The 22,637-nt window shown below is 45.1% G+C and overlaps 1 protein-coding gene across 2 annotated transcripts in view; it reads left to right on the top strand.

The window, feature by feature from the left end:
• LOC143934323 (uncharacterized) overlaps nucleotides 1–22,637 on the top strand; it is a 532,031-nt gene that overhangs the window by 17,818 nt on the left and 491,576 nt on the right. For both annotated transcript variants that reach the window (XR_013263245.1, XM_077457841.1), the window contains exon 2: nucleotides 8,090–8,302. Coding sequence is in view for 1 of the 2 variants with exons in the window: in XM_077457841.1 (XP_077313967.1) it covers nucleotides 8,090–8,302 (213 nt within the window). In the remaining variant the exon portion in view is untranslated. The remainder of the gene's footprint in view (nucleotides 1–8,089; nucleotides 8,303–22,637) is intronic.

The raw sequence follows: 22,637 nt of genomic DNA, 5'->3' as shown, positions 1-22,637 counted from the left end.
GTGGAAGGGAATTCCACATCCTTGCCGCTCTTACAGAACCCTCTACGTAGTTTAAGGCTAAACCTCTTTTCTTCTATTTTTAATGAGTGGCCAAGAGTCTTGTTTAACTCCCTTTTTCCGAAAAAGTTTTATCCTTATTGTGGGATCACCAGTATGGCATTTGTATATTGAAATCATATCCCCTCTCAAGCGTCTCATCTACAGAGAGAATAAGTTCAGTGTTCGCAACCTTTCCTCATAACTAATATCCTCCAGACCCTTTATCAGCTTTGTTGCCCTTCTTTGTACTCGCTCCATTTCCAATACATCCTTCCTGAGGACTGGTGCCCGGAACTGGAACTGGACAGCATATTCCAGGTGCAGCCAGACCAGGGTCTTGTAGAGCAGGAGAATTATCAGTTTATCTCTGGAGTTAATCCCCTTTTTAATGCATGCCAATATTCTGTTTGCTTTGTTAGCAGCAGCTTGGCATTGCATGCCATTGCTGAGCCTATAGTCTACTAGGACCCCCAGGTCCTTTTCCATCCTAGATTCCCCCAGAGGTTCTCCCCCTAGTGCAGGGGTGGCCAACCCGCGGCTCTCGAGCCGCATGCGGCTCTTTGGTCGGTTTCCTGCGGCTCTTCGGGCTGGTTCGGACTGTGTCGATCGGTTTCCTTCGGCTCTTCGGGCTGTGTCGATCGGTTTCCTTCGGCTCTTCGGGCTGGTTCGGGCTGTTTCATTGCGGTGACAGGCAGCCCGAGTCTCTGCACTCCTCCCACACATCAACAGCCAATCAGCGTGTAGTGTCCCCCAGCCCGCCACATTTGAATACATAGGCGCTGCAGTGAGGCTGAAGGGGGGCAGAGGAAGGAGAAACGCGCTGTATCTGAAGCCGATGAGATACAAAAAGGTATGGCCACAAGTGTGCAGGTTACTGATCTGTCCTCCCTTCTCCCTCTGTCTTGCTCTGTACTTTTTTTTTTTTTTTTTTTTTTTATAACGTTTCACCTGAACACTGATAAGATCTGCTCAGCACATTCTCGGTCTGTTGATAGTGTGACACACTGCTGGCTGTTAACCATTTCAGCTTCTTTTCACTTATTTATCCAGCATGCGTATGATGTGGCTCTTTGCGGTAACTCGGTAAAAAATGTGGCTCTTGGTCTTCGTCTGGTTGGCCACCCCTGCCCTAGTGTATAGATTGCATTCCTATTTTTGCCACCCAAATGCATTATTTTACATTTCTCTACATTGACCCTCTTTTGCCATGTAGTTGTAAACCCCATTTAATTTGTTCGGATCTTTTTGCAAGGTTTACACATCCTGCGGAGAAGTTATTGCCCTGCTTAGCTTAGTATAGTCCGCAAATGCTGAGATTGAACTGTTTACCCCATCCTCCAGGTCATTTATTAACAAATTAAATAGAATTGGTCCCAGCACAGATCCCTGGGGGACCCCTCTACCCACCCCTGACCATTCCGAGTACTCCCCATTTATCTTCACCCTCTGAACTGGCCCTTGTAGCCAGTTTTCAATCCATGTACTCGCCCTATGGTCCATGCCCACGGGCCTTATTTTGTAGAGTAAATGCTTATGGGGAACTGTGTCAAACACTTTTGCAAAATCCAGATACACCACGTCTACAGCCTTCCTTTATCTAGCTGGCAACTCGCTTCCTCATAGAAGGTTAGTAGATTGGTTTGGCAAGAATGATTCTTCATGAATCCATGCTGATTACTGCTAATGATACCGTTCTCATTACTAAAATCTTGTATATAGTCCCTTTATCATACTATTGATGTTAGGCTAACTGGTCTGTAATTCCCAGGGATGTATTTTGGGCCCTTTTTAAATATTGGTGCTACATTGGAGAAAAGCCAATCAGCTGGTACCATTCCAGTCAGTAGACTGTCAATAAAAATCAGGAACAATGGTCTGGTAATTTACTTGACTGAGTTCCCTAAGTACCCTCGGGTGCAAGTCATCTGGTCCCGGTGATTTATTAATGTTAAGTTTCCCAAGTCGCATTTTAATTCTGTCCTGTGTTAACCATGGAGGTGCGTCCTGTGATGTGTCTTGAGGATAATCACTGCAGTTTTGGTTACTGAAGCCACCCGATTCCCTTGTGAAGACTGAGGAGAAGAATACATTCAATACCTGCGCCATATCCCCATCCTTTGTAACCAGATGTCCTTCCTCATTCTTTATGGGGCCAATATGGTCTGTCCTAACTTTTTTACTATTTACGTGCTTAAAGAATTTCTTGGGATTTTTTTTTTTTTTGCTCTCCTCCGCTATGTGTCTTTCATGTTCTATCTTCACCGTCCTTATTTCTTGTTGCATTCTTTATAAAGTCTGAATGCTGATGATGATCCGTCAACCTTGTATTTTTGAAAGCCTTCTCCTTTGTTTTTATATGCATTTTTACATTTGAGTTTAGCCACCCAGTACTTTTGTTCGCTCTTTTAAATTTATTACCCAATGGGATGCATTGACTAATGCCCTTATTTAATATGCTCTTAAAGCAAACCCATCTCTCCTCCGCGTTCTTTGTTCCTAAGATTTTATCCCAATTTATGCCTTCTAGTAAGGTTCATAGTTTAGGGAAGTTGGCTCTTTTGAAGTTCAGTGTCTTTGTATTCCCCTTATGTTTCCTATTTGTGTGATTTTATACGGAAGCCAATTGACCTGTGGTCGCTGTTCCCTAAATTGCCCGTAAACAGAAACAGGCATAGAGCATACGGCAAGAAACACACAGGAAGCCAAACGCACAATATTGATCAGCGAGGCTGGCTTTCAGTAAACAGGTTAATATAGTGTTCCCAGTTAGAGGCTGGGGTGGAGCCATGCTTCAGGGAAGCTTACCTAAGCAGACAGATGTGAGAGTGCAGGCCCTAAGGCTGAGGTAAGTACACAGACAGGGCATGAAAGTATTAGTGCAGATTCATGACCTATGGTTTATAGCTCACATTAACGATTTAACCAAAGCAATCTAATGTTACCATCTTACTACTCTGGGGAAGTGATCAGTATTTTTATTTTTATTTTTATTTTTTTTACACATTGTTTGCATTGCATTGCTATATGCAAGCATTTTATTGAATGACATCAATTCATTCACTTTTTGTTTTGCTGTGATTGGTCAGAGCTAATCACATGGTACAGATGGGCTGTAATTGGCCCAGTCTGTACCATGTGATCACACTAACCAATCCACAGCTAGCAACATAATTTGTTTACAATTGGTGGCTTGAAAGGAAGTCATTGTGTACAGCTGTCATGTGACCTGCTGTGATTGGTTACAGCGGTCACATGTTCTCAACAGCGGGGCTGGTACAGTGATCAGTCATCAGCTGGTTACTTTCTCAACTGGCATCCGCCCAGACCAATGAGAGAGGTTCCCACCGACGTCATTATGCCAGGCGGAAACCGGTTAACGGCGGACTGATTTACTTGCTCAAAATTGCCTTCATATCTGAACAGTAAAAAACCCTGCTTGATACTGAAAGTACATATTATAGTGTCACGTACCGTATATACTCGAGTATAGGCCGACCCGAATATAAGCCGAGGCCCCCAATTTACCCCCAAAAAAACTGGCAAACTTATTGACTCGTGTATAAGCCGAGGGTAAGACATGCCTGTCCATCCCTGTGTGTGTGTCCGTCCATCCCTGTGTGTGTGTCCGTCCATCCCTGTGTGTCCGTCCATCCCTGTGTGTCCGTCCATCCATCCCTGTGTGTGTGTGTGTGTCCATCCATCCATCCATCCATCCATCCCTGTGTGTGTGTGTCTCCATCCATCCATCCATCCCTGTGTGTGTGTGTCTCCATCCATCCCTGTGTGTGTGTGTGTGTGTGTGTGTGTGTGTGTGTGTGTGTGTGTGTGTCCAGCCTACCTGTGTCCTGAGCCTTTGTCCCGAGCCTCCGTCCCGTGCCGAGCCTCCTTGCCTCCGTGCCTCGCCGCCGTGCCTCGCCGCCATGCCTTGCCTCCGGTCCCGTCCCGTCCCGTCCCGTGCCGTGCCGTGCCGTCCTGTGCCTTGCCTCCGTCCCGTGCCCTCTTCGTTCGGCGGCCATTGTAAAATTCAAAAGCTGCGCCGCCGCCTTCGCCTGTGATAGGCGGAACACTGAATTTCCCAGCAGCCTGTGTTCCGCCTATCACGTACATCGTATCATCCTCGTCCGTAGTACGAGGATGATACGAAGTCCGTGATAGGCGGAACACAGGCTGCTGGGAAATTCAGTGTTCCGCCTATCACAGGCGAAGGGGGAGCCGGAGGCGCGGCTTTTGAATCAGAATGGCCGCTGTCTGTCTGCTCGACACGCTGATCGAGCGGGCAGACAGCGATGACTCGAGTATAAGCCGAGGGGGGCACTTTCAGCCTCAAAAAAGAGGCTGAAAATCTCGGCTTATACTCGAGTATATACGGTACTCCTTTTTTTTTTTTTTTTTCGTTGTTTATTAAGGTTTTCATGCATAGAATATCATTATTCTTAAATGGCACCAGTACCATCAATGTATCTGGATTGTAGTCCACCTTGGGGTCCAAAAAAAGATTCTGGGAAGCGTAAGGTTGCCTTGCTACCAACGTCTTCCTCATAATTGTGGACTGGGGCATCATTCATCCTGTGAAGGAAATGTGTGGATTGTAGAATAGGTCAAAAATATTTTGTAGCACCAGAAGGGATTTTTGAAGGTGTGCATTCTTTCAGTTTAAATTGTACATTAAGGATAAAAAAATTTCATTACCAATGCTTTCACGATTGTACATACATCTTTATGTCAAACATTGTGCTTGTTTATATGTATTTTAGGTCAAGCTCGGTCCAATTCCAAGATCAAGAACCAAGCTCAAAAAGTTAAAAGCCCACAGAAACCCAGCTTTGATCTGCATGAAATGTCACCACACCTCCCCCATGGCAGCCATATATACAGCCCCCCCCCCCCACAACAGCTATATAAATAGTTATTTAACCCCCAACACAGCAGACACCTATACACACCCCTCACCCAAATAATCCACTGTTTAAGTAGGCAAAGGTGGCAAAGTGTTTATTATAGTAACTCGTAAAACTCCACCTTACAGACCTGTGCCTCACACAGGAACTTGCTCTGTACTGCTCTCCCGTGTAAGAAGAATTATCCACTGGATTTTCTCAAGTCCTCATCCTGATCTGGTGACCAATGTTTTCTGTAGGGCAGCCTTTGCAGGAAACGCTTGGTATATTGGGTTCTCTGTTCTTCTGGCTCGACTGTGAAAACAACCTCCGCCTCACTGACGCACCAGGTTAAGCAAATAAATAATGCACTGCTACTGGCAGCACAAATATAGGGTCAGTATCAGAAAGCAAATATCAGACTGGTTAATGAATCCAGTATATTGTCATGGGTTGCCGTAAATAGCAGTATGCACAAAAATTTGTAAGTAAAGGATTAGGTCAATCACAGTTCACTAGACAATGTTCACTAGGCTATAATAGCATATAATGGGCCCAAACTAAATTGTCAGGTTCCGCTCAAGGCTCCACCGGATCCGCTTATGTAGCAACCTCTTGGATTGCAGACAAGGACAGAGCTTGTCCCAGCTCTAGACAGCTAATGAAAAAGGGAAAAGTCCTAGAGGTTGAACATCCCTGCAAAACCCCATGAGAAGGTGTATAACGGCATCAGCCCACGCTCCAGCAAGGCCACGCCCCAACATGTTTTGCTCCACCCACATGTCTTAGTCATGACTAAACTATGTGGGTGGAGTGATACGTGCTGCGGGTGTGGCCCGGTTGGAACTTGGGCTGAGGTTGTCACCTTCTGACACCTTGTTTTGCAGAGATGGTGCAACTTCCAGGACCTTTCCCTTTCTTCAATTAACATAGAATGGCGTCCTCTGCCGAGTAAACCTGGTAATCCGCAAAATCAGCAATACGTAATGGCATTAGAAAATGGTAACAGTGATGATGATCAATTCTGCGATAACTCCTCAGTAAATAGTAGTCCACTTTAGAGTGCAATTTATATGAATGGCAATGATGAAATGTACGACTCCCTAAAGAAGTTCCTCTTACTATGGACAGTAGCCAAAATGTCAAAAGCAGTTATCCGAGTGGTCAGACTTTAGCCCCAGTTTTTCAGCCAGCTAGAGTTGGGGTCCAGTCTTGTGGTGGTACGATCCCAGTAAAATCTGCATGCAGTAACAATTGCTGCTAATTAGGTGGCCAGTTCCTGTGTGTTCAATCTCTGTTAGCATCAACAGGTTAATGGCATCAGTATCCTCTCACTAGTCACAGCAACGGTGGTCATGCTTTTCAGATGTCTGCTCACTTCTGGATTTGGCCGGAGCAATTTAACACATGGCTGCAGGCTTGTAGCAGGCTGATGTGCACACAGGAGCAAAAGAGGAAGTCCCTCAGTATTCCCTTGGTATTTAGCCTGTGGATAATACAATTCTTCCTCCCCTTATACCTGGTTCACATTGGGAATTATATTTCAATAGTCCATAGACTGCCACAGTAAAGTTCCTTTCCCCAACTTAATCTCCTGTGATTCAATGCTGCCAACCATCAGGCCTCATGCACATGGACGTTTTTACAGCCACTTTTTTGAGCTTTTTTTGCAGCTTAAAAACGGCTGTCCATGTTAGTCTATGGCTTCATGCCCACCTAGGCGTTTTTGAGCTGCAAATGGCATAGGCGTTTTTAGTGCTCATGCACACGGACGTTTTAAAAAACTGGCTGCAAAGCTAGCTCCGATGCCTGGAAAAATTGTTGTTAAAAACGTGATTTTTACCGCGTTTTGCATTGGCGTTTTTGCGCGTTTTTGCGCGTTTTTTAGCGTTAAGTAGCGTTTTTTAAGAAACACATCTCTTGGCTATAGCACTCAGAAAACAAAGAAAATATGTTGCGCGTTTATGCGCGTTTTTGCGCGTTAATGCGCGTTTTTGCACGTTTTCCCGCGATTCGCGTTTTTACAGCTCTAGCTCCACGCCACGGAACGCACTGGTCCTGGGTTTTTTTTACAGCTTAAAAACGCCTATGCCATTTGCAGCTCAAAAACGCCTAGGTGGGCATGAAGCCATAGACTAACATGGACAGCCGTTTTTAAGCTGCAAAAAAAGCTCAAAAAAGTGGCTGTAAAAACGTCCGTGTGCATGAGGCCTAAAGCTGTAAAAAAAAACCAGGACCAGTGCGTTCCGTGGCGTGGAGCTAGAGCTGTAAAAACGCGAATCGCGGGAAAACGCGCAAAAACGCGCAAAAAAGCGCATAAACGCGCAACATATTTTCTTTGTTTTCTGAGTGCTATAGCCAAAAGATGTGTTTCTTAAAAAACGCTACTTAACGCTAACGCTAAAAAACGCGCAAAAACGCGCAAAAACGCCAATGCAAAACGCGGTAAAAATCACGTTTTTAGGCTAGGTTCACATTGCTGCGATGCGGGAACGCTGCGAATCCGCGGCGTTTTCCCGCATCGCATACCTCCCGCCGGCAGTTCACACTGCCCTATGCGGACGGCTGGGGGTGTCAATGTTATGTTAATGACACCCCCAGATCCGTCGGCATATCGCAGTGCGATCTGCCGACTCGCACAGGAATCGGATCGCATGGTGTGAACCCCCATGCGATCCGATTCCGTTGCGGACCCAAAAAAGGGTCCCGTGCGAGTTTGCTGCGGGACCGCTGCGAGTTCAGCCATACTATCTGTATGGCTGAACTCGCAGCGCTACGGAGATCGGATGTGATTTGCGGTGCGAATCACATCCGGATCTCCCCCCGCAGCAGTGTGAACCCAGCCTTAACAACAATTTTTCCAGGCATCGGAGCTAGCTTTGCAGCCAGTTTTTTAAAACGTCCGTGTGCATGAGCACTTAAGTCTGAGCTCCTTCTGCTTGTTGGCTCCACCTACCAGATGGAGGCAACTTCAGCTGAAGTCCATTGGGAGCTCAGAGAGCGCTGTGTAGTAGTGTCCTAAATCACTCTTCTATTCAAGCACCTGGCTACATTTCCAACACTGATTTATATAGATTCTATGAGGGGGGGGGGGGGGGGCTAGTATACACTGTGTATAGGTTCAAGAGGTAACATGATATCAGCATTTCACAATGCCTTTCTCTTTGTTTCAGGCTGTACAGATCAGACAGGAGGCCAAGTGATTCTGATATCGGGGACAAACACAAGGATCCTTTCTTTACCTGTACTACTTCTGGGACATCTGAGAATGGGAGAAGCAACATCTCTTGCCTTCCTGGGTGTCTCCACAATGTGCTCAATGAAAACACCATTGCTGCCAGTAAGTCACATAAAGCAGAGTGCTGGAGTACAGCCATCACCTACAGGTAGGTCTATATCCCGATCGCAAAAACACTTTTTCAAGTTTGCTTGGTGACTGGGATTTATACAGTCCTGTTTTGCAGAGTAGGGGTCAGTCCTTGACAATGAGATTGTTTTCATGAATGTGTCACCTTCTTCACTTTGCTGAGGACAAAGTAACATATTTATTTTAAGCGACAGGGAAATTATACAAAATTTTAGTCTTGGAACATGGTTTTAGAATCCTTGCATTCTGCCACTTTGTGGTAAGGGAATTTAAAGCCAAATCTATCCAAAAAGCAAAAATCTGACTGCAGCAACCAGGCCTGGACTGGGACAGAAAATAGGCCAGGCATTTTAGACGGAGCAGCCAACTTTTCCAGGGACCCGGGGGGGGTTGTGTCTGGTGTTGGTCCTCCACACTGTAATGTGGAGGGATACTGTGATATAAAGGGGACTGCACTGTAAATGGGCCCTGCAATGATCCCAGTGTCCCAATACAGTGCAGTCCACTTTATATTATTTTTATTATTATATTATCTATATAATAGTCCTATTGTGACCATACAAAGCTAGTACTGTCGGTCTCCTATTGTGCCCACATTGCCCAGTGATACTGACCTGCTCTCTCTCTAGTGGTGCGGGTACAGCGGGGCTCCCTTCCTAGTGGTGCATGTACAGCATGAGTCTCTCTGGTGGTGCGGATACTGTGCGGCTCTCTCTCTGGTGGTGCGGGTACAGCGCGGCTCTCTGGTGGTGCGGGTACAGCGCAGCTCTCTCTGGTGTTGTGGGTACAGTGCGGCTCTCTCATGTAACACTCTCTCTCTTATCTCACTACATTTCCTATGATGCCCCTCCTAGTTTCTTCTGATTGGCCCTCCACTGTGGCCAATGGGGAGGGAAGAAGAACCGGCAGGAAGTGTTCTATTGTGCTGCCGACATAAGAAAGGGAGAGGTAGGCGAGTGGGGGAAACATCCTGACAGCGGCCTGCAGCTCTCTTCCCCACCCCCCCTATGCCCCAGCGTGCAGACGCATGGCTGGAGGAGGTGCAGCAATCCATGTGAGTGGAGAGCAGAACTGTCAGCGTTGGCTCTGAGGCTGAGCTGTGTTTAAGAGGCACACGGCTCAGCCCATGCAACCGCTAGTTCTGCCGGCATGGGCACAGGCGGGCAGCAGCCACAGCCTGTGTACGCCCCATACAGGCCGCGGTCACCGCTTACCTCCCACTGTGCAGCCTCATCATCAACATGCCACAGAGCGTGCAGCCCCAGCCCACTGGGCAAATGCCCGGTCTGCCCTATGGCCAGTCTGGGCCTGGCAGCAACCCATAACAACAAATCAGATTAAAGTTGAATTATAGGCAAAACTTTTTTTTTTTAATTTTGGATAGAGTAAGAGAGAGTTATAAGCCCTGTAAGGTATATTTTTACCATCTGTGTCTCATTGGGGAGATTTACCTTCTCTTCTTGTCCCATACCTAAAATAGGAAGTGAGGGGAAACTTTTCGGGAATCTCTTGAGGACCCCCAGATCACCAGAACTAGTGTGCCGATTGGACGACCCCCCATCCCTCTATTTTTCTGGGGACAACTAAAAATGTGGGTCTTTCTTTTACTTTCAATAATAATGGTAAACAGGACAACTAGAGAGGGTGAATCTTCCTAACGGGGACACAGACAGCAATAAAAACTGATAGGTGTTCTAATTCATCTCCACTCTAACCAAAACTTTAAAAGAAAAAGCTTTGCCTTTAGTTGTACTTTAGTCTTTTTTTCTGATTGGACTAACCTGTTTCTTTAGTTTACACATAATTAGAAATGTAGTATTGATTAGGACTGTAAGGCTGATGATAGAAGATGATTAAATCCTCAGATTAATCTGACTGCCTACAGGTCAGCAAATCCTCCAAGCACTAAAGACTTGATCTCAGACTTGCATAGTTGGCTCTGCTTACCTAGATTTAGGTTTATTTGATTTTGAATGAGGCAGGAGGATAGCTGTGCACATATGCTGCTGGCACCACCTATCTAGTGGAGAACCCATAGTAGGTATCCTAACCTGTCCAATCTATGTTCCATAGGAGAGCTGCTAGTCAACAAGTTATAACTTTGCCACCACAAAAACCAGGTCTGAATACCCATGTAAATGGCCAAATTTATCAGCTGTCATGTCTTGACTATGTGCTGTTAAGAATGAGTCACTAAGGACAACAATTGTGTTATCTTGAAACAGTCTGTGTTTTTATGATTTTCTCACTTGATTACTTGATTACTATGTTGTATTTATTTATATTGTAACCCAGAGAGCTGTTCTTCATTCAGTATCCATTCCCAACCACAATACAACGCTTGCACTGCAACCTTATAGACTGAAAACAAGGATTACTGTATATGACTGTATTTGACATGGAGAACTTGGGCCTTATTTAGGAAGAGTATGAGATTACAGCTTTTATAGACTACGTTTCCCAGTTGCCTTTATTATGTTGAAGCAGAACTCCAGCCAAAACGAACTAGATTAAAATAAATAGCCTAATAAAAGATACAACCAGTCTTGTTCAACCAACTTCCTCCGATTCTAGGCTGTCATTTACTAGATCTGTGTCTCAACTCCAGTCCTCAAGGCTCCCCAACAGGTCATGTTTTCAGGATTTACCTAAGATGAAACGGCTGTGGTAATTACTAAGGCAGTGAAACTGATCAAACCACCTGGTCCAATAATGGAAGCCCTGTAAACATGACCTGTTGGGCCGTCTTGACAACTAACTGGAGTTTGGAAACATTGGACTAGATAGTGAAAGATTCCACCTCTTTTTGCTGCTTCTCCTACTCCCAGTCTGAGCTCTGCTGTACAGAGGATTGCAAAAGACTGATACCATTCAGGCCGAGTTCACACTGATACAACACGGCTGTTGTACGACTGTCAAACCGACTTTGCCCTGCTACATCGGTCCTACTTCCATATGATAAATTAATAAACAGGATACGATTTTGCTCTGACTTTGAGATAGTCCGAATTGTCCTTTGAACAATCAAAACAATCCCAGTGTGACATAAATTCCCTTTTTAATGCTGCTGTAATCACCAGGTCGGGTGGTTAGGACAATGATTGGACTTTGATCCGACTTCAATGATATTGAATGGGCTGAAAAACAGACCAAAGTCGGACCAAACTAGTGCAGGAACTCTATTCAAAGTCGGATGACTTGTGTTGGACCAGTTAAGACGGCTCTTTTAGAAAACCATTGATTTGTACACGTCGTGTGATGTGCTCCCAAAGTCTGAGCATATGTTGTACCAGTGTGAACCAGGCCTCGGGTACTTGCACCGCTTGCCTAATTAACAAATTAATTCGTTATTCTGAATACGGGACACAATTTTGGTAGGCTTTGATACATACATGAGTGTTTGTAAGGTCTACAAACAAGTGTTTGTATGTTAGATTCTAGATATTTGCAGATTTCCAGTGCTTTCTGCCACAGTGTTTGAAATTCCACCCATTTACAGTGGGGTGGTCATGAATAGGCTAAAGTGATGACTTCATAAACAAATATTTTAAGGATCAAAATAGTTTTTGCTTGAAAAACAAAGATACCTCAAAGCTGCAAAGCATAAAAAAAACTTTACAGATCATCAATTTAGAATTAAACTAAATGGACACTATAAAATAATTCTACCTCCTAGCTTGCATGGAGATACCTGATATGTGTTGTGCATTCGGCATTTATATTTGTGATCGTATTTTATTAATGTTGAGGTTAGTGACCTGTTCTGTTTATGGCAACATCTCTTTACATCCATCCATACTTTATTGTTCATTTATAGTATAACATATACTTTTTATACTGTATGTTCTGTGTAAATATTTGCATATGTAATTTTAAAATGTATTAAAAGTATTTTAACCCTTGCTGCACATAGAAAGCAAAAATAAAAAAGCTAAAGAGCAGCATATTTATTACTGTATTTGCGAATTGATTGCATCACCATAATAAATACAGAGTTCAATTATGACTAGTACACATGCCCAGACCTTTTGACGGATTGAATTCCGTCACACTTTTTCGATGGAGTTTCAACAGACTTCCATCGAATCGAACTTGCCTACACACAATCACATGAATGTCCAACGGATTCAACCGTGATGACGTACGACCGGACTAGAATAAGGAAGTTCATAGCCAGTGGCCAATCGCTGCCGTAGCGTCCGTCGGACTAGCATACAGACAAACAGATTTTTCGACTGGACTCGAGTCCGTCAGAAAGATTTGAGAGATGCTCTAAATCTAAAGTCCATCTGATTTTTCGACAGCAAAGGTCAGATGAAGCCCACATATGGTCAAATTGTCCGACTGATTCGTTCCGTCTGACCTGGTGGGAAACATCCCAGTGATTCAGAAATTACACTGATAGAGGGATATTAAGCAAAAATAATCTCTGATTGTTCTTCAAAAAAAAAAACTGATACATACAGGTAAGTGTATGACCTTAACGTAAACCTAACACAAATGTGTTTCACTAATCTACCCTGTGTGGTATGAGCTATTGTCCCTCCACTGTGGCAGGAGCAAATACTTTCTACAGTTGTGGGGAATGGTGGTGCAATACCAACCACATCACATTTAGTAAAGGAGGAGGGGCATGGCATCAATTGGACTGTTATTGTAAAAGTTAGTGAAATTGAATTTGCTGGAATCTTTATTCATGTCTGTGCCAGTACCAACCTGTAATAATGAAATGTATAGCAGGTAGGACACTTTTAAAAAAGTATCTGCATATGTATAAATATACATTACCTTACAATCTCATGTGGTAGTGATTTGCAGCAGCCCGCACCTGCATCATTTTTTTTCTGGAAGAAAGTTGACAAGTTGGTTATGGAATTAGTTTTACAACTGCTTTTTAGTGTACGTTTATTATGTTTAATCACTTCAGCGCCAACATGTAATACCCCTTTCATTACCAGGCCACTTTCAGTGTGATAGTTTGACTGACAATTACTCTGTCGTGCAACACTGTACCCAAATACATTTTCTATAATTTTTTGAGAAGCTTTCATTTGGTGGTATTTAACAACTATGTTTTACTATAAAAAGTAACAAATAGTTACCCTTTTCTCTTAAATGTACAGGTCATACATAGAAATAGGAGCAATTTAAGTGGTTAATGTATTGGTCCCATACACTGTAGTGGCAGTGACAGTGAAGAAAAGGGACATGAAATGGTTAAAAAAAAAAATGTCACTGAAACATTATGAATGAATCTGCAGCTGCTCCATTCACGTTTCCCCATTCACAAGTACTTGATCTCTTTCCTTCCCCTGTTGTAGGGGAAGAGGAAGGATCGACACTGTAGTACCATGTAATTGCGGTGATGAGCAATCGCAGCAACTGCATTTGTACCCAGCCCCTTGGATCAGATTGGTACAGTGTCTAATGACCATTTCATACACAGCGATTACCAGGAGGCTTGTCCACCAGATGACTATTTATCAAGTTCCATTTATGAATGGCACTCGGTAAACATACTGTGTGTCAGTTATCTTGCACTAGCTTTAAAAAACTTTACATTGTCATTTATAACTGGTGGAGACCATTTAAAAGTAATGACATACAGCTTTAAAGTGATACCATTTCTTTTCTAACTTTACAGGTTGAAAACCCAAGCTTTTGAAACTCTACATAGCCGAGTACTAGCTTGTTTTGAGAGTTTGAATATTCAGTTAGCTGACAAAAATGGTGTTACTTAGCACCCCATGCACACAGTAGACGTTTTGCCCAATGCATCAAATCCTTGCATTCTCAGGCGCCTGGAAGTAATGTGTACATGGTCCAGCGCTGCTGCCTATACCCCAGTGTGACAGGCTGTAATACACTGCGGCTGGATGCTGTAACGAGTGGTATTCTTGTTTAGGGCCCAATGCTTTCAAGGATGTTTGGAATGCAGAATACCTGTATATAGTATTGATTTATTCCTATTCCTATCAGTCCTTACACCTGAAGAATCTTACACATCCTTACCAGTCATATACAAACACAAAAGGTCCAGTTTTAGTTGAACCTAAGTAACCCTTACATATGTTTTTGGGTCATTGGAGGAAACTAGAACACCTAGAGGAGAGCTATACAGACATTCAAGAACATACAGACTCCATGTAGATAGTGTTAATGGGTATAGAAAAAAAGGATTGAACTCAGGACCCAACATTGTACTCAGCAGTTGATTGCACCTTTCTTGAATTATTTGACATGGGTCATAACATGCAGTATTTAAGGGTATAGAACATAGACAAAATCGATTTTGTGTTACTGCTTATCGCTGCCCGTTGTGCCATACAGCAAGGAATATCTGGACGGTTTGGTCACCCAGAAATAATCACTAAGCTGTAGAAAGACAGGGTGGTCCTTTGCAATAACTGAAATATAACACATAATTTTGCATGAACAGTTATTTATGGTTTCCATTTAGCAAAAACGTACTTGGGTGTAATTTTTCTGCTTGTGTGCTACATTTATATAATTTGTGTACATTAACGCTCAGGAAGCTTGTAGTGAATAATAATCTTCTTAAAGCGGGAGTCCGCCGGGAGTTCCGCCGTGTGTTTTTTTTTTTTTTTTATTTTTTTTTTTTAAAGCCAGCAGCTACAAATACTGTAGCTGCTGACTTTTAAAATAAGGACACTTACCCGCCCAGCGCGCCCGCGATGTCGGCACCCGAAGCTGATCTCTCGATCGTCTCTCGGGTGCTGCCGCCGCCGCCATCTTGGGTATGGGAATCAGGAAGTGGAGCCTTCCGGCTTCATTTCCCGGTTCCCTACTGCGCATGCGCGAGTTGCGCTGCGCATAAAGGATGGACCCGCTGTCTCTGGGATCTGTGTGTTTCTTTCACAGGGGCCCTGAAGGTTTTAGTTGCGCCTCTGCTTCTGACAAGTTTTTTGATACCAAGAGAAAAATGGTGACGGGGGAGGGACCTCCAGCTGATCATCTCAGCTCTGTTCATGTGTGCTGTGTGAGGGGGTGTGTCCCTTTCCTCCAATCAGCTCTCAAAGCTCTTCTCACTGGGCTCTGCAGAATGTAACTTCATCTCTCTGCCTTTTTTTCCTGAATGCTCAGACAATCTTTAACTCTTCACTTTGAACAAATGTAGAGAAGAAAATACCGTGGATAAACAGGTTTGTTGGAGGATTTATTTAATCTCTGTGTATCACATGAGGCCAGACACCTCACTGGGTGTATATGAGGGTTTACAACTAATTTAAGTCCAAAGCATTAGATCCATTTGACACTGAGACACTTTACAGGCGCTACAGCACTAACAATAGCGCATGCATAGCTCCTGTAAAGAGCCTCTCCTGTCTCTCCAGTGTGAGTGCTTTCATACTGGAGTGGTGCGCTTGCAGGACAGTAAAGTCCTGCAAGCAGCATCTTTGGAGTGATGAAGGACCGGTGTAAGTCCTGCCCATTGAACTGAATGGGCACCGATTTCAAACCACCGGCAAAGCGTGTAATGTTAACCCTTTTTCGGCCACTAGCAGGTGTTAAAACCTCCCCGCTAGTGGCCAAAAACCCCCCGCAAAAACGGCGGAAGCACCGCTAAAAATGGCAGAGCTTTACTGCTGATGCCCAAGTGTGAAAGGGGCCTTAGTCCATGACCTGGCTCCCATAGAGGGTGGTTAAGCAGCAAGATGGCAATTACATCCTAGCTCAGCTCCTGTTCCCTTCCCCTGTATAGCCTGGGAAAACCTGGCCAACAGAGTTAACTCTTGCTTCTAAAGCCCTGTATACATGTTTAGAATATCGTACAAAAATGTACAGCTTTCGAAGAGATTTATACGATAATCTGATCGTTCGTTCACAGCTGTCGTCCAAAATTCCTGAAGGGGCTAACACAAAATTTTTTTTCGTACGATGCCAGATTGTACGATTTTTGTTTGATCGGTACAGTTTTCATCCAAAAATACAATACAAAATACTACAAACACATTACCTCACTTACAGTCCGATGATCTCATTGTGTGTACTAGGCTTTAGGATTTACAAGCTCTAGTCAAATCTAGTCATATAAAGCGTTCTGAGTATATGTAATGCAGTAAGCTCAGACCTTTTTATTCTCATTCATAAAATCAGGGATCAAGTCCTGCAGGAACGCATGGGAACGGAGTTCCTGTACTTTTTCCACAACAGTAACTCGGTTCCCATTAGCAGCCGTTTCCTGCAAGACTTTGAAGTATACGAGCTGTGTGTCAGGTGCTACACCTGCAGGTGTCGACACAGCTCGCAATAGTAAGTGCCGCACACCTGACCACTCAGGCATTGCCAGTATGACGGGTAGATCAGGTCCCTGCTGTTAAGAGATGGTATTTAGTCAGACCTCTTGTGATGTGCTCCTCCCCACCGGCCCCTCCTGATTTTCTGTCTCCTCATTTCCCCCCCCAGTCTCCTGCATACTTGCTCTATGTGTCCCGCTGAATCCCCCCTCCTCTATCTTCAGTGCCATATGATGAGAGAACCTAGAGGAGGAGCACGGCTATTCTGCTCACAGGACACGCAGGGAGAGAGGTGAGCTGAGGGAGGAACATCCGTTTGGGGCGGTAAGCTGAGCACGATACCTGGCAAAGTTTAATGCCAGGAGGGAAGTTTATTTGGAAATATGTGAAGGGTTGGAATAGCAGCGAGTGTGTGTTGGAGCCCTGCAGAATTTGCAGCCCCCCCCCCAAGCTAACATACATCTCCTAAGCAGGAACACATCACTATCTCCTCAAGAATTCTGTCCAGATAATGTGCAGTTAATTTATGACCTTTCCATTTAACCCTGTGTCATCCAAACTCTGTTCAATGAAATGTGTAAACCACATAAACACTCTATATACAAAATAAAATTCCCCAATAAAAATCAGAACATGATGTTCACATTTGCATGGAAGCACAATTGAATGAATGCTGATTATTCAGAGAATTGCCATATTTATGTTTATTGAGGATTGTTTTTTTTTGTACTAACAGTTAAGCTTCATACATACAATACGAAAATTGGATGAAAAATACCACTTTTGAAGCGTTCGTGCATATGAGCATATCATGTTTTTTTTTTTTGTTTTTTTTTGGTGGGCGAGTGGATCTTGGGTGGGAGTTCCCACACTTTTTTCCCCAGGACTTGACCCCTGCATAAAATTATTTTATGTTCATTTTATATAGAAAATAGATTTTTTATTAAATCGACATACTTGCTAATGACAGCAGATGCTCTAGAAGCCACATCTCCTGGAGTGCATGTCCCCAATATATGCTGATATGATCTGTTGTGAAGTACAAACCAGCAACACACATTAGATCTAATGTAGCCCCCCTCTACATAGGTACTGTAGGTGCTAGAGGTTAGGATTTCTGTAAGTGCAGGCAAATTTAGGCAGGCCTAGCTGGAACCTAGGGCTGTTTGTTTTGTGAGTGCTGGGAGTGGCTCTGAATAGCAGTTATGACTCAGACAGCATCAATCCACTGTCGCCTGCCTTTTTCTTCTAAAGGATTCTAGAAGAAGAGGAGGGGAAGAGAGGTGGAGCTGTCTGGGGTGTCTCAGGGAGCCCTGACCAATCCCCAACTAAGATTGGCAGGGGGTAGGCCTCTTTGAAATACCAAGAGTCAGCCCAGCTGGGGCAGAGTTGTCAGGTGGATGAACTGAGTATAGAGTAGTAGGCTGTCAGGGCCTTTGAGGGAGCTTCCCAGTCTGGGGGGGGGGGTGTCCCTGGGCCTGGGACTTGGGGTCCTTTCAAGAACCCATGAGGGATCTGAACAGGAAACACAGGAGTAGTCTAAGAGTCCAGGGATTACTACGCATGCACCACTGGAGCGTTGCTACAAGAGGAAATCTGTGCCAACTGAGCATGTGCCAAAGACCCCTCAGGGCGCCAACCCGCACTTGCGCAGAAGACTTGATGGAAATTGCCCAGGACGTGCACAGGAAGTGACCTCAACCGGATGGAAAAAGGCAGGAAAATATCCAGGAGACACATAGGAAGTGACCTCAAACTTCCTTATATCAGCCCAGATACTGCCAAATTGCTGGATTATCTTCAGTCCCCCCTTGTTCCTGTGCTAGTGTATGATCTATCTGAACCTGTTGTGATTTGGAAACCTATTTGACTATTCTTGATTGCTGCTTGCCTTTGACCTTGGATTTGTACCTTAACCATTTTACTTCTTTGCCCCTTTTGTACTCTGCTGGCAGATTGGGACCGACCCTGGCTTGGATCTTGACCATTCTTCTTCGGATTAACCCTTTTATGCTTTGATGCCCAACTGGACTTGACCTTGGCTCGGATCTCAGACTAAGGCTTGCATGGTGCTCTGCACCCCTGGCACCCCTGCCACTCGGTGTCCACCAAGACTCTATCTCCATCTCCAGAGGCTTTAAGGACCCGAGGTGCAAGGGAGGCCTCCCCACTACTGTGGTCTCACATAAGGTATGTGGCCCTTGTGATAAGGAGTCAGAGAGGACAGCAAGAGCTAGTGCTGCCGGGCAAGTCTCCAGGAGGGAACCACCTGAACTGGTGAGTAACAGGCACAGTCGTGAAGACTGGGGAGGCACGTCTGAGAGGACTGGGAGTGCACAGTCTGGGATAAGTGCAGAGCCAGCAGTAAGGATTGTGATATTATGGGCAGTGGAGTCAGGCAACTGCAGCCAGGATGGCTGGAAGAGCTTGAGAAGGAATTACTGGTAGCAGTAGTTCACCTATAGGACAGCTAGCACTAGAGACTTCCTATTATATTTTTTTGCTACACTACAGGGGTCAGTGGTCCCTGCCTGCAAAAGCAGGTTTCTGAGGCCTGACTGAGTCAATATCGGAGCTAAATTTGTGCTAGCTGTGCCTGACAAGTAAGAGATTTACTAGGGGGAGAGAGAGAGCATAACAGTCTGCAAGCAAGAGTTGTGATGGAGGAGACTGGAGTAACAGAGTGTATATAGCTGTCCACATAATTGATTTGCTATACAATCAACCTATTGTTTTTTTTTTTAATCCCATAAATTCCTCTACCCAGCCAAGTTCTAGTCCCTCAATAAAGTACTAAAAACAAGCAGGTGGGTACTGCTACACTAATGTAGACAGACTGAGGGCTGTTTTCTACGAATTCTATGTCTTTGGCCTTTTGTGAAGTTCATATATTTTGCTGCTTACATGTATTTTTGGGCTTAAAGATGCAGTCTGCTCAAATAATTTGTAATTAAAACATCTTTGCCATTCTGAAGCTTCCCTTCAACCACTTTGCATATTATTTTTTATATATATATATATATATATATATATATATATATATATATATATATATATATATATATATATATATATATATATAAACTGTGATTCTGTACTTGCCAAATATGCTGCAGAAATCTCCATCCATTGAGTCTGGCTGCTTCCATTTTAACTGTGGGCAGCTAAAGCTGCTGCCTGTTCCCTTCCCAGATTTTTTTTTTCTATACTTACCTTTTTCATTTGTGTTCAGGCTGCTCATGTAATGCACATGGTCCTCTTCATGTCTTGTTCCCTTCCCAGATTTACACACACAGAGGCACACCTCCAGGTCTGCAACTATCACTTTGCCTTCTAATGACTCACGCCCCCCCCCCCCCCCTTTCCTGGCAAACTCAGAGAGTGAGAGGGAGATCTGTGCATGACATCATAAGCCTAGGCTAATGACCAGACAAGAAATGGGAAGTGGGCTGTATAAGGTCTTTACTGGAAGGAAAAAAAATGTTTTACTATTCAAAGTTAAAGCAAGGGCAGAAGATTTAATAGATGGAAAGTTGAAAAATGACTCAAGGTCCACTTTTAAGCTCGGAGCTTGGGTTGAAATTGGACAGTTCAACAGCAACCGGCGGACTCATGACTGGTTTCTGTCAAACGAGCAAGCTGGAAAACCAGCATCCATTGACTGCCGGTTCTGATCAGTGTGTTCTGGTTGCTGGGAGCTTATCTTCCGGCTACAGGCACATTACCAAACCCCCTCCCCCCCCCCACGCCCATTTGAAAACCGCCCCTGCTTTTTTTTTTCTATACTTGCCTTTTTCATTTGTGTTCAGGCTGTTCATGTAATGCACAGGGTCCTCTTCATGTCTTGTTACAGTGATGAGGGATACTAGGTGATGACAAGGAGCAGAACGGCACTGTGCATCAATACAAAGTGAGGCCAGGGTGCTGAGGCTGTCCCACAATGCTGTAGTCTGTTCAGGACATGTTCTGGTACTGAAAAGTTTGCTTTAATAATACATTTTATGATGTCCGTCATAATATATATCTGCATAGTGTTTAGTTTTCCCAAACGGGAGTTATTTCATTCTCATAAATACAAAAAGCCATCTTCTCTTACCTTAGTTGGCTCTTTTCATAGTTCATGTAATAGAGTTGCACAGCATAGTACTGTGGCAAACACTGCTCTAACCTTCCATCCTGAAAAGACCAAAACACCTGATGTAAGCTGTAAACTGTGACATAAAATCAAAAAGACTGCTTGAAGGTGTTTAATTATAAAACTGTGAGCAATTTGCAATACAAAATGTTAGTGACACTAATCACTGTATTCACTGTAGAAAACAATGTGTGTAAAACGGCCCCCTTAGGGGCCACTGGCGATAGCAGGATTTTCCCAAATAGTACAGAGGCTGCCCATTCCCACATGCACCAGTCCATGCACACTAGTTCTAATAACCCCATTTAGAGGATATCTTTTTGATATTTATTGCTTGAAGAATTTTAAACAGAAGAGGGGTTTGATCATGTGATACTCTGGAACACTTCCACAGGAGGACTTGTTTCTCTAAGTGCCCATACTCTAGTTCTGCTGAGGATGCTAGGAAATGGGTAGTACTCTCAGACCCTATGAGAGCCATAGCAGTCCATAGCTACCTCTGGCACTTACATCCCAAAAGCACACAGTCACCCTGAATCACTGTTCAGGGTTAATACTCAAGTCCTAGGACAGCTGCATACCTTCCAGCTTCCACCAGACATTTTCCAGTGAGGGAGACAATCCTTCTCCAGACCAGATCCCAGAGGGTGACATTCCACAGCTAGGTCTTTACTCACAATTTCCCAAGAGCTGTCTGCCGCCCAGCATCCACTAATAAATCTTCAGTGAGGGAGATAAAAAAATTCTCATTGGGGGGAGTGACCTGGATGGACCCTTAGCCTAAGAGCTCCTGTCCAGCCCAGCGCTACACAGGCCAAAAACGGGGACCACAGCCGGCATCCATGGGCCGCTCACGGACCACCCGCTCCACGTCAACCCGGGGGTCATCACAACCGCCTCCGGGCTCCTCAGCAGCGTTCCGAGGCTATTTTATCCCACCAGAAGACTCCCTGGACGGGAGTAGCAAGATGGCGCCGGCCGCCACACCAGCCCTTTACACCGCCGCCACTCTCCACTTCGAGCTCCCCGTGTCACGCAGGGATACCACTCATGGATCACCAGGACCGGCTGATACGCTCCAGGGGGGTGAGTCCTCAGTATGACCCCTCCTATCCCAACGGCTCCTCACCCAACCATCCGGAAGACAAGGCTGCACCGCAGCCTCCGGGGATTGCCAAGATGGCACAGGCCGCCGCCATGCACCACAAGCCCTGCATGCCGCCACCTTATGGCTCTCACGGCTCCCCAGGGCGGAACACCTCTCCCAGGCGCAGATCCCCAGACCCGGCCGACCTCCATCGGGGGGTGCACCGTCAGCGTGACCCCCCTACTCACCCGGCCCACCATCTACCCATCTGGAGGACAGGGCCACACTGCAGCCTCCGTCGCAGTACACACAGTGTACTGCAGCCTTCCCCAAACTGCTCCGAGCATGCTCAGACCCGGGGGCCCTTGCTGCCAGCAGCCCCCCCCCCAGATCCATCTGCAGGGCTGGAGGACTTTCCAGAGATGATGCACCCCAAACACCCCCTGATTACATCTGCTTCAGCAGGGGGAGGGGGCAGTTTTCCATGTGGCCGGGCCCCACTGTACCAAAGGCCCCATCGCTCCAGAGATCACAGCGAATCAGGGGGACGCACGCTCACACCCTCTCTTATGCACAGATAGCACAGGCTCTGCCATTAACCCGAGGTAGGGACCCCCCCGGAGCCACCGGTGATGTCCCCTCACGGAGAGGCCTGGTCTGAACCTTGGGACCCCCGACCCTCTCCACCCCGCCTCCAGCACCGAGGCCCCCATGCTGCGGTCCCCCAAATGCCTCTTCCCCCTGCCCCTGTGACCCGAGACCAGAATGCAGGAATGGACTCTCATTGGCAAGCTTATTTACAAGCGATCCCAACTAAGGACGATTTCAAGCAACTTATCGCTGACGTGCAAGCCACATACCAAGCTGAAATCCA

The sequence above is a fragment of the Lithobates pipiens genome, unplaced genomic scaffold, assembly GCF_037356315.1.
Source record: "Lithobates pipiens isolate NorthernLeopardFrog02 unplaced genomic scaffold, aLitPip1_a1.2 Scaffold_27, whole genome shotgun sequence".
Classification (NCBI taxonomy): Eukaryota; Metazoa; Chordata; class Amphibia; order Anura; family Ranidae; genus Lithobates; species Lithobates pipiens.
This window is presented reverse-complemented; position numbering and strand designations above follow the sequence as displayed.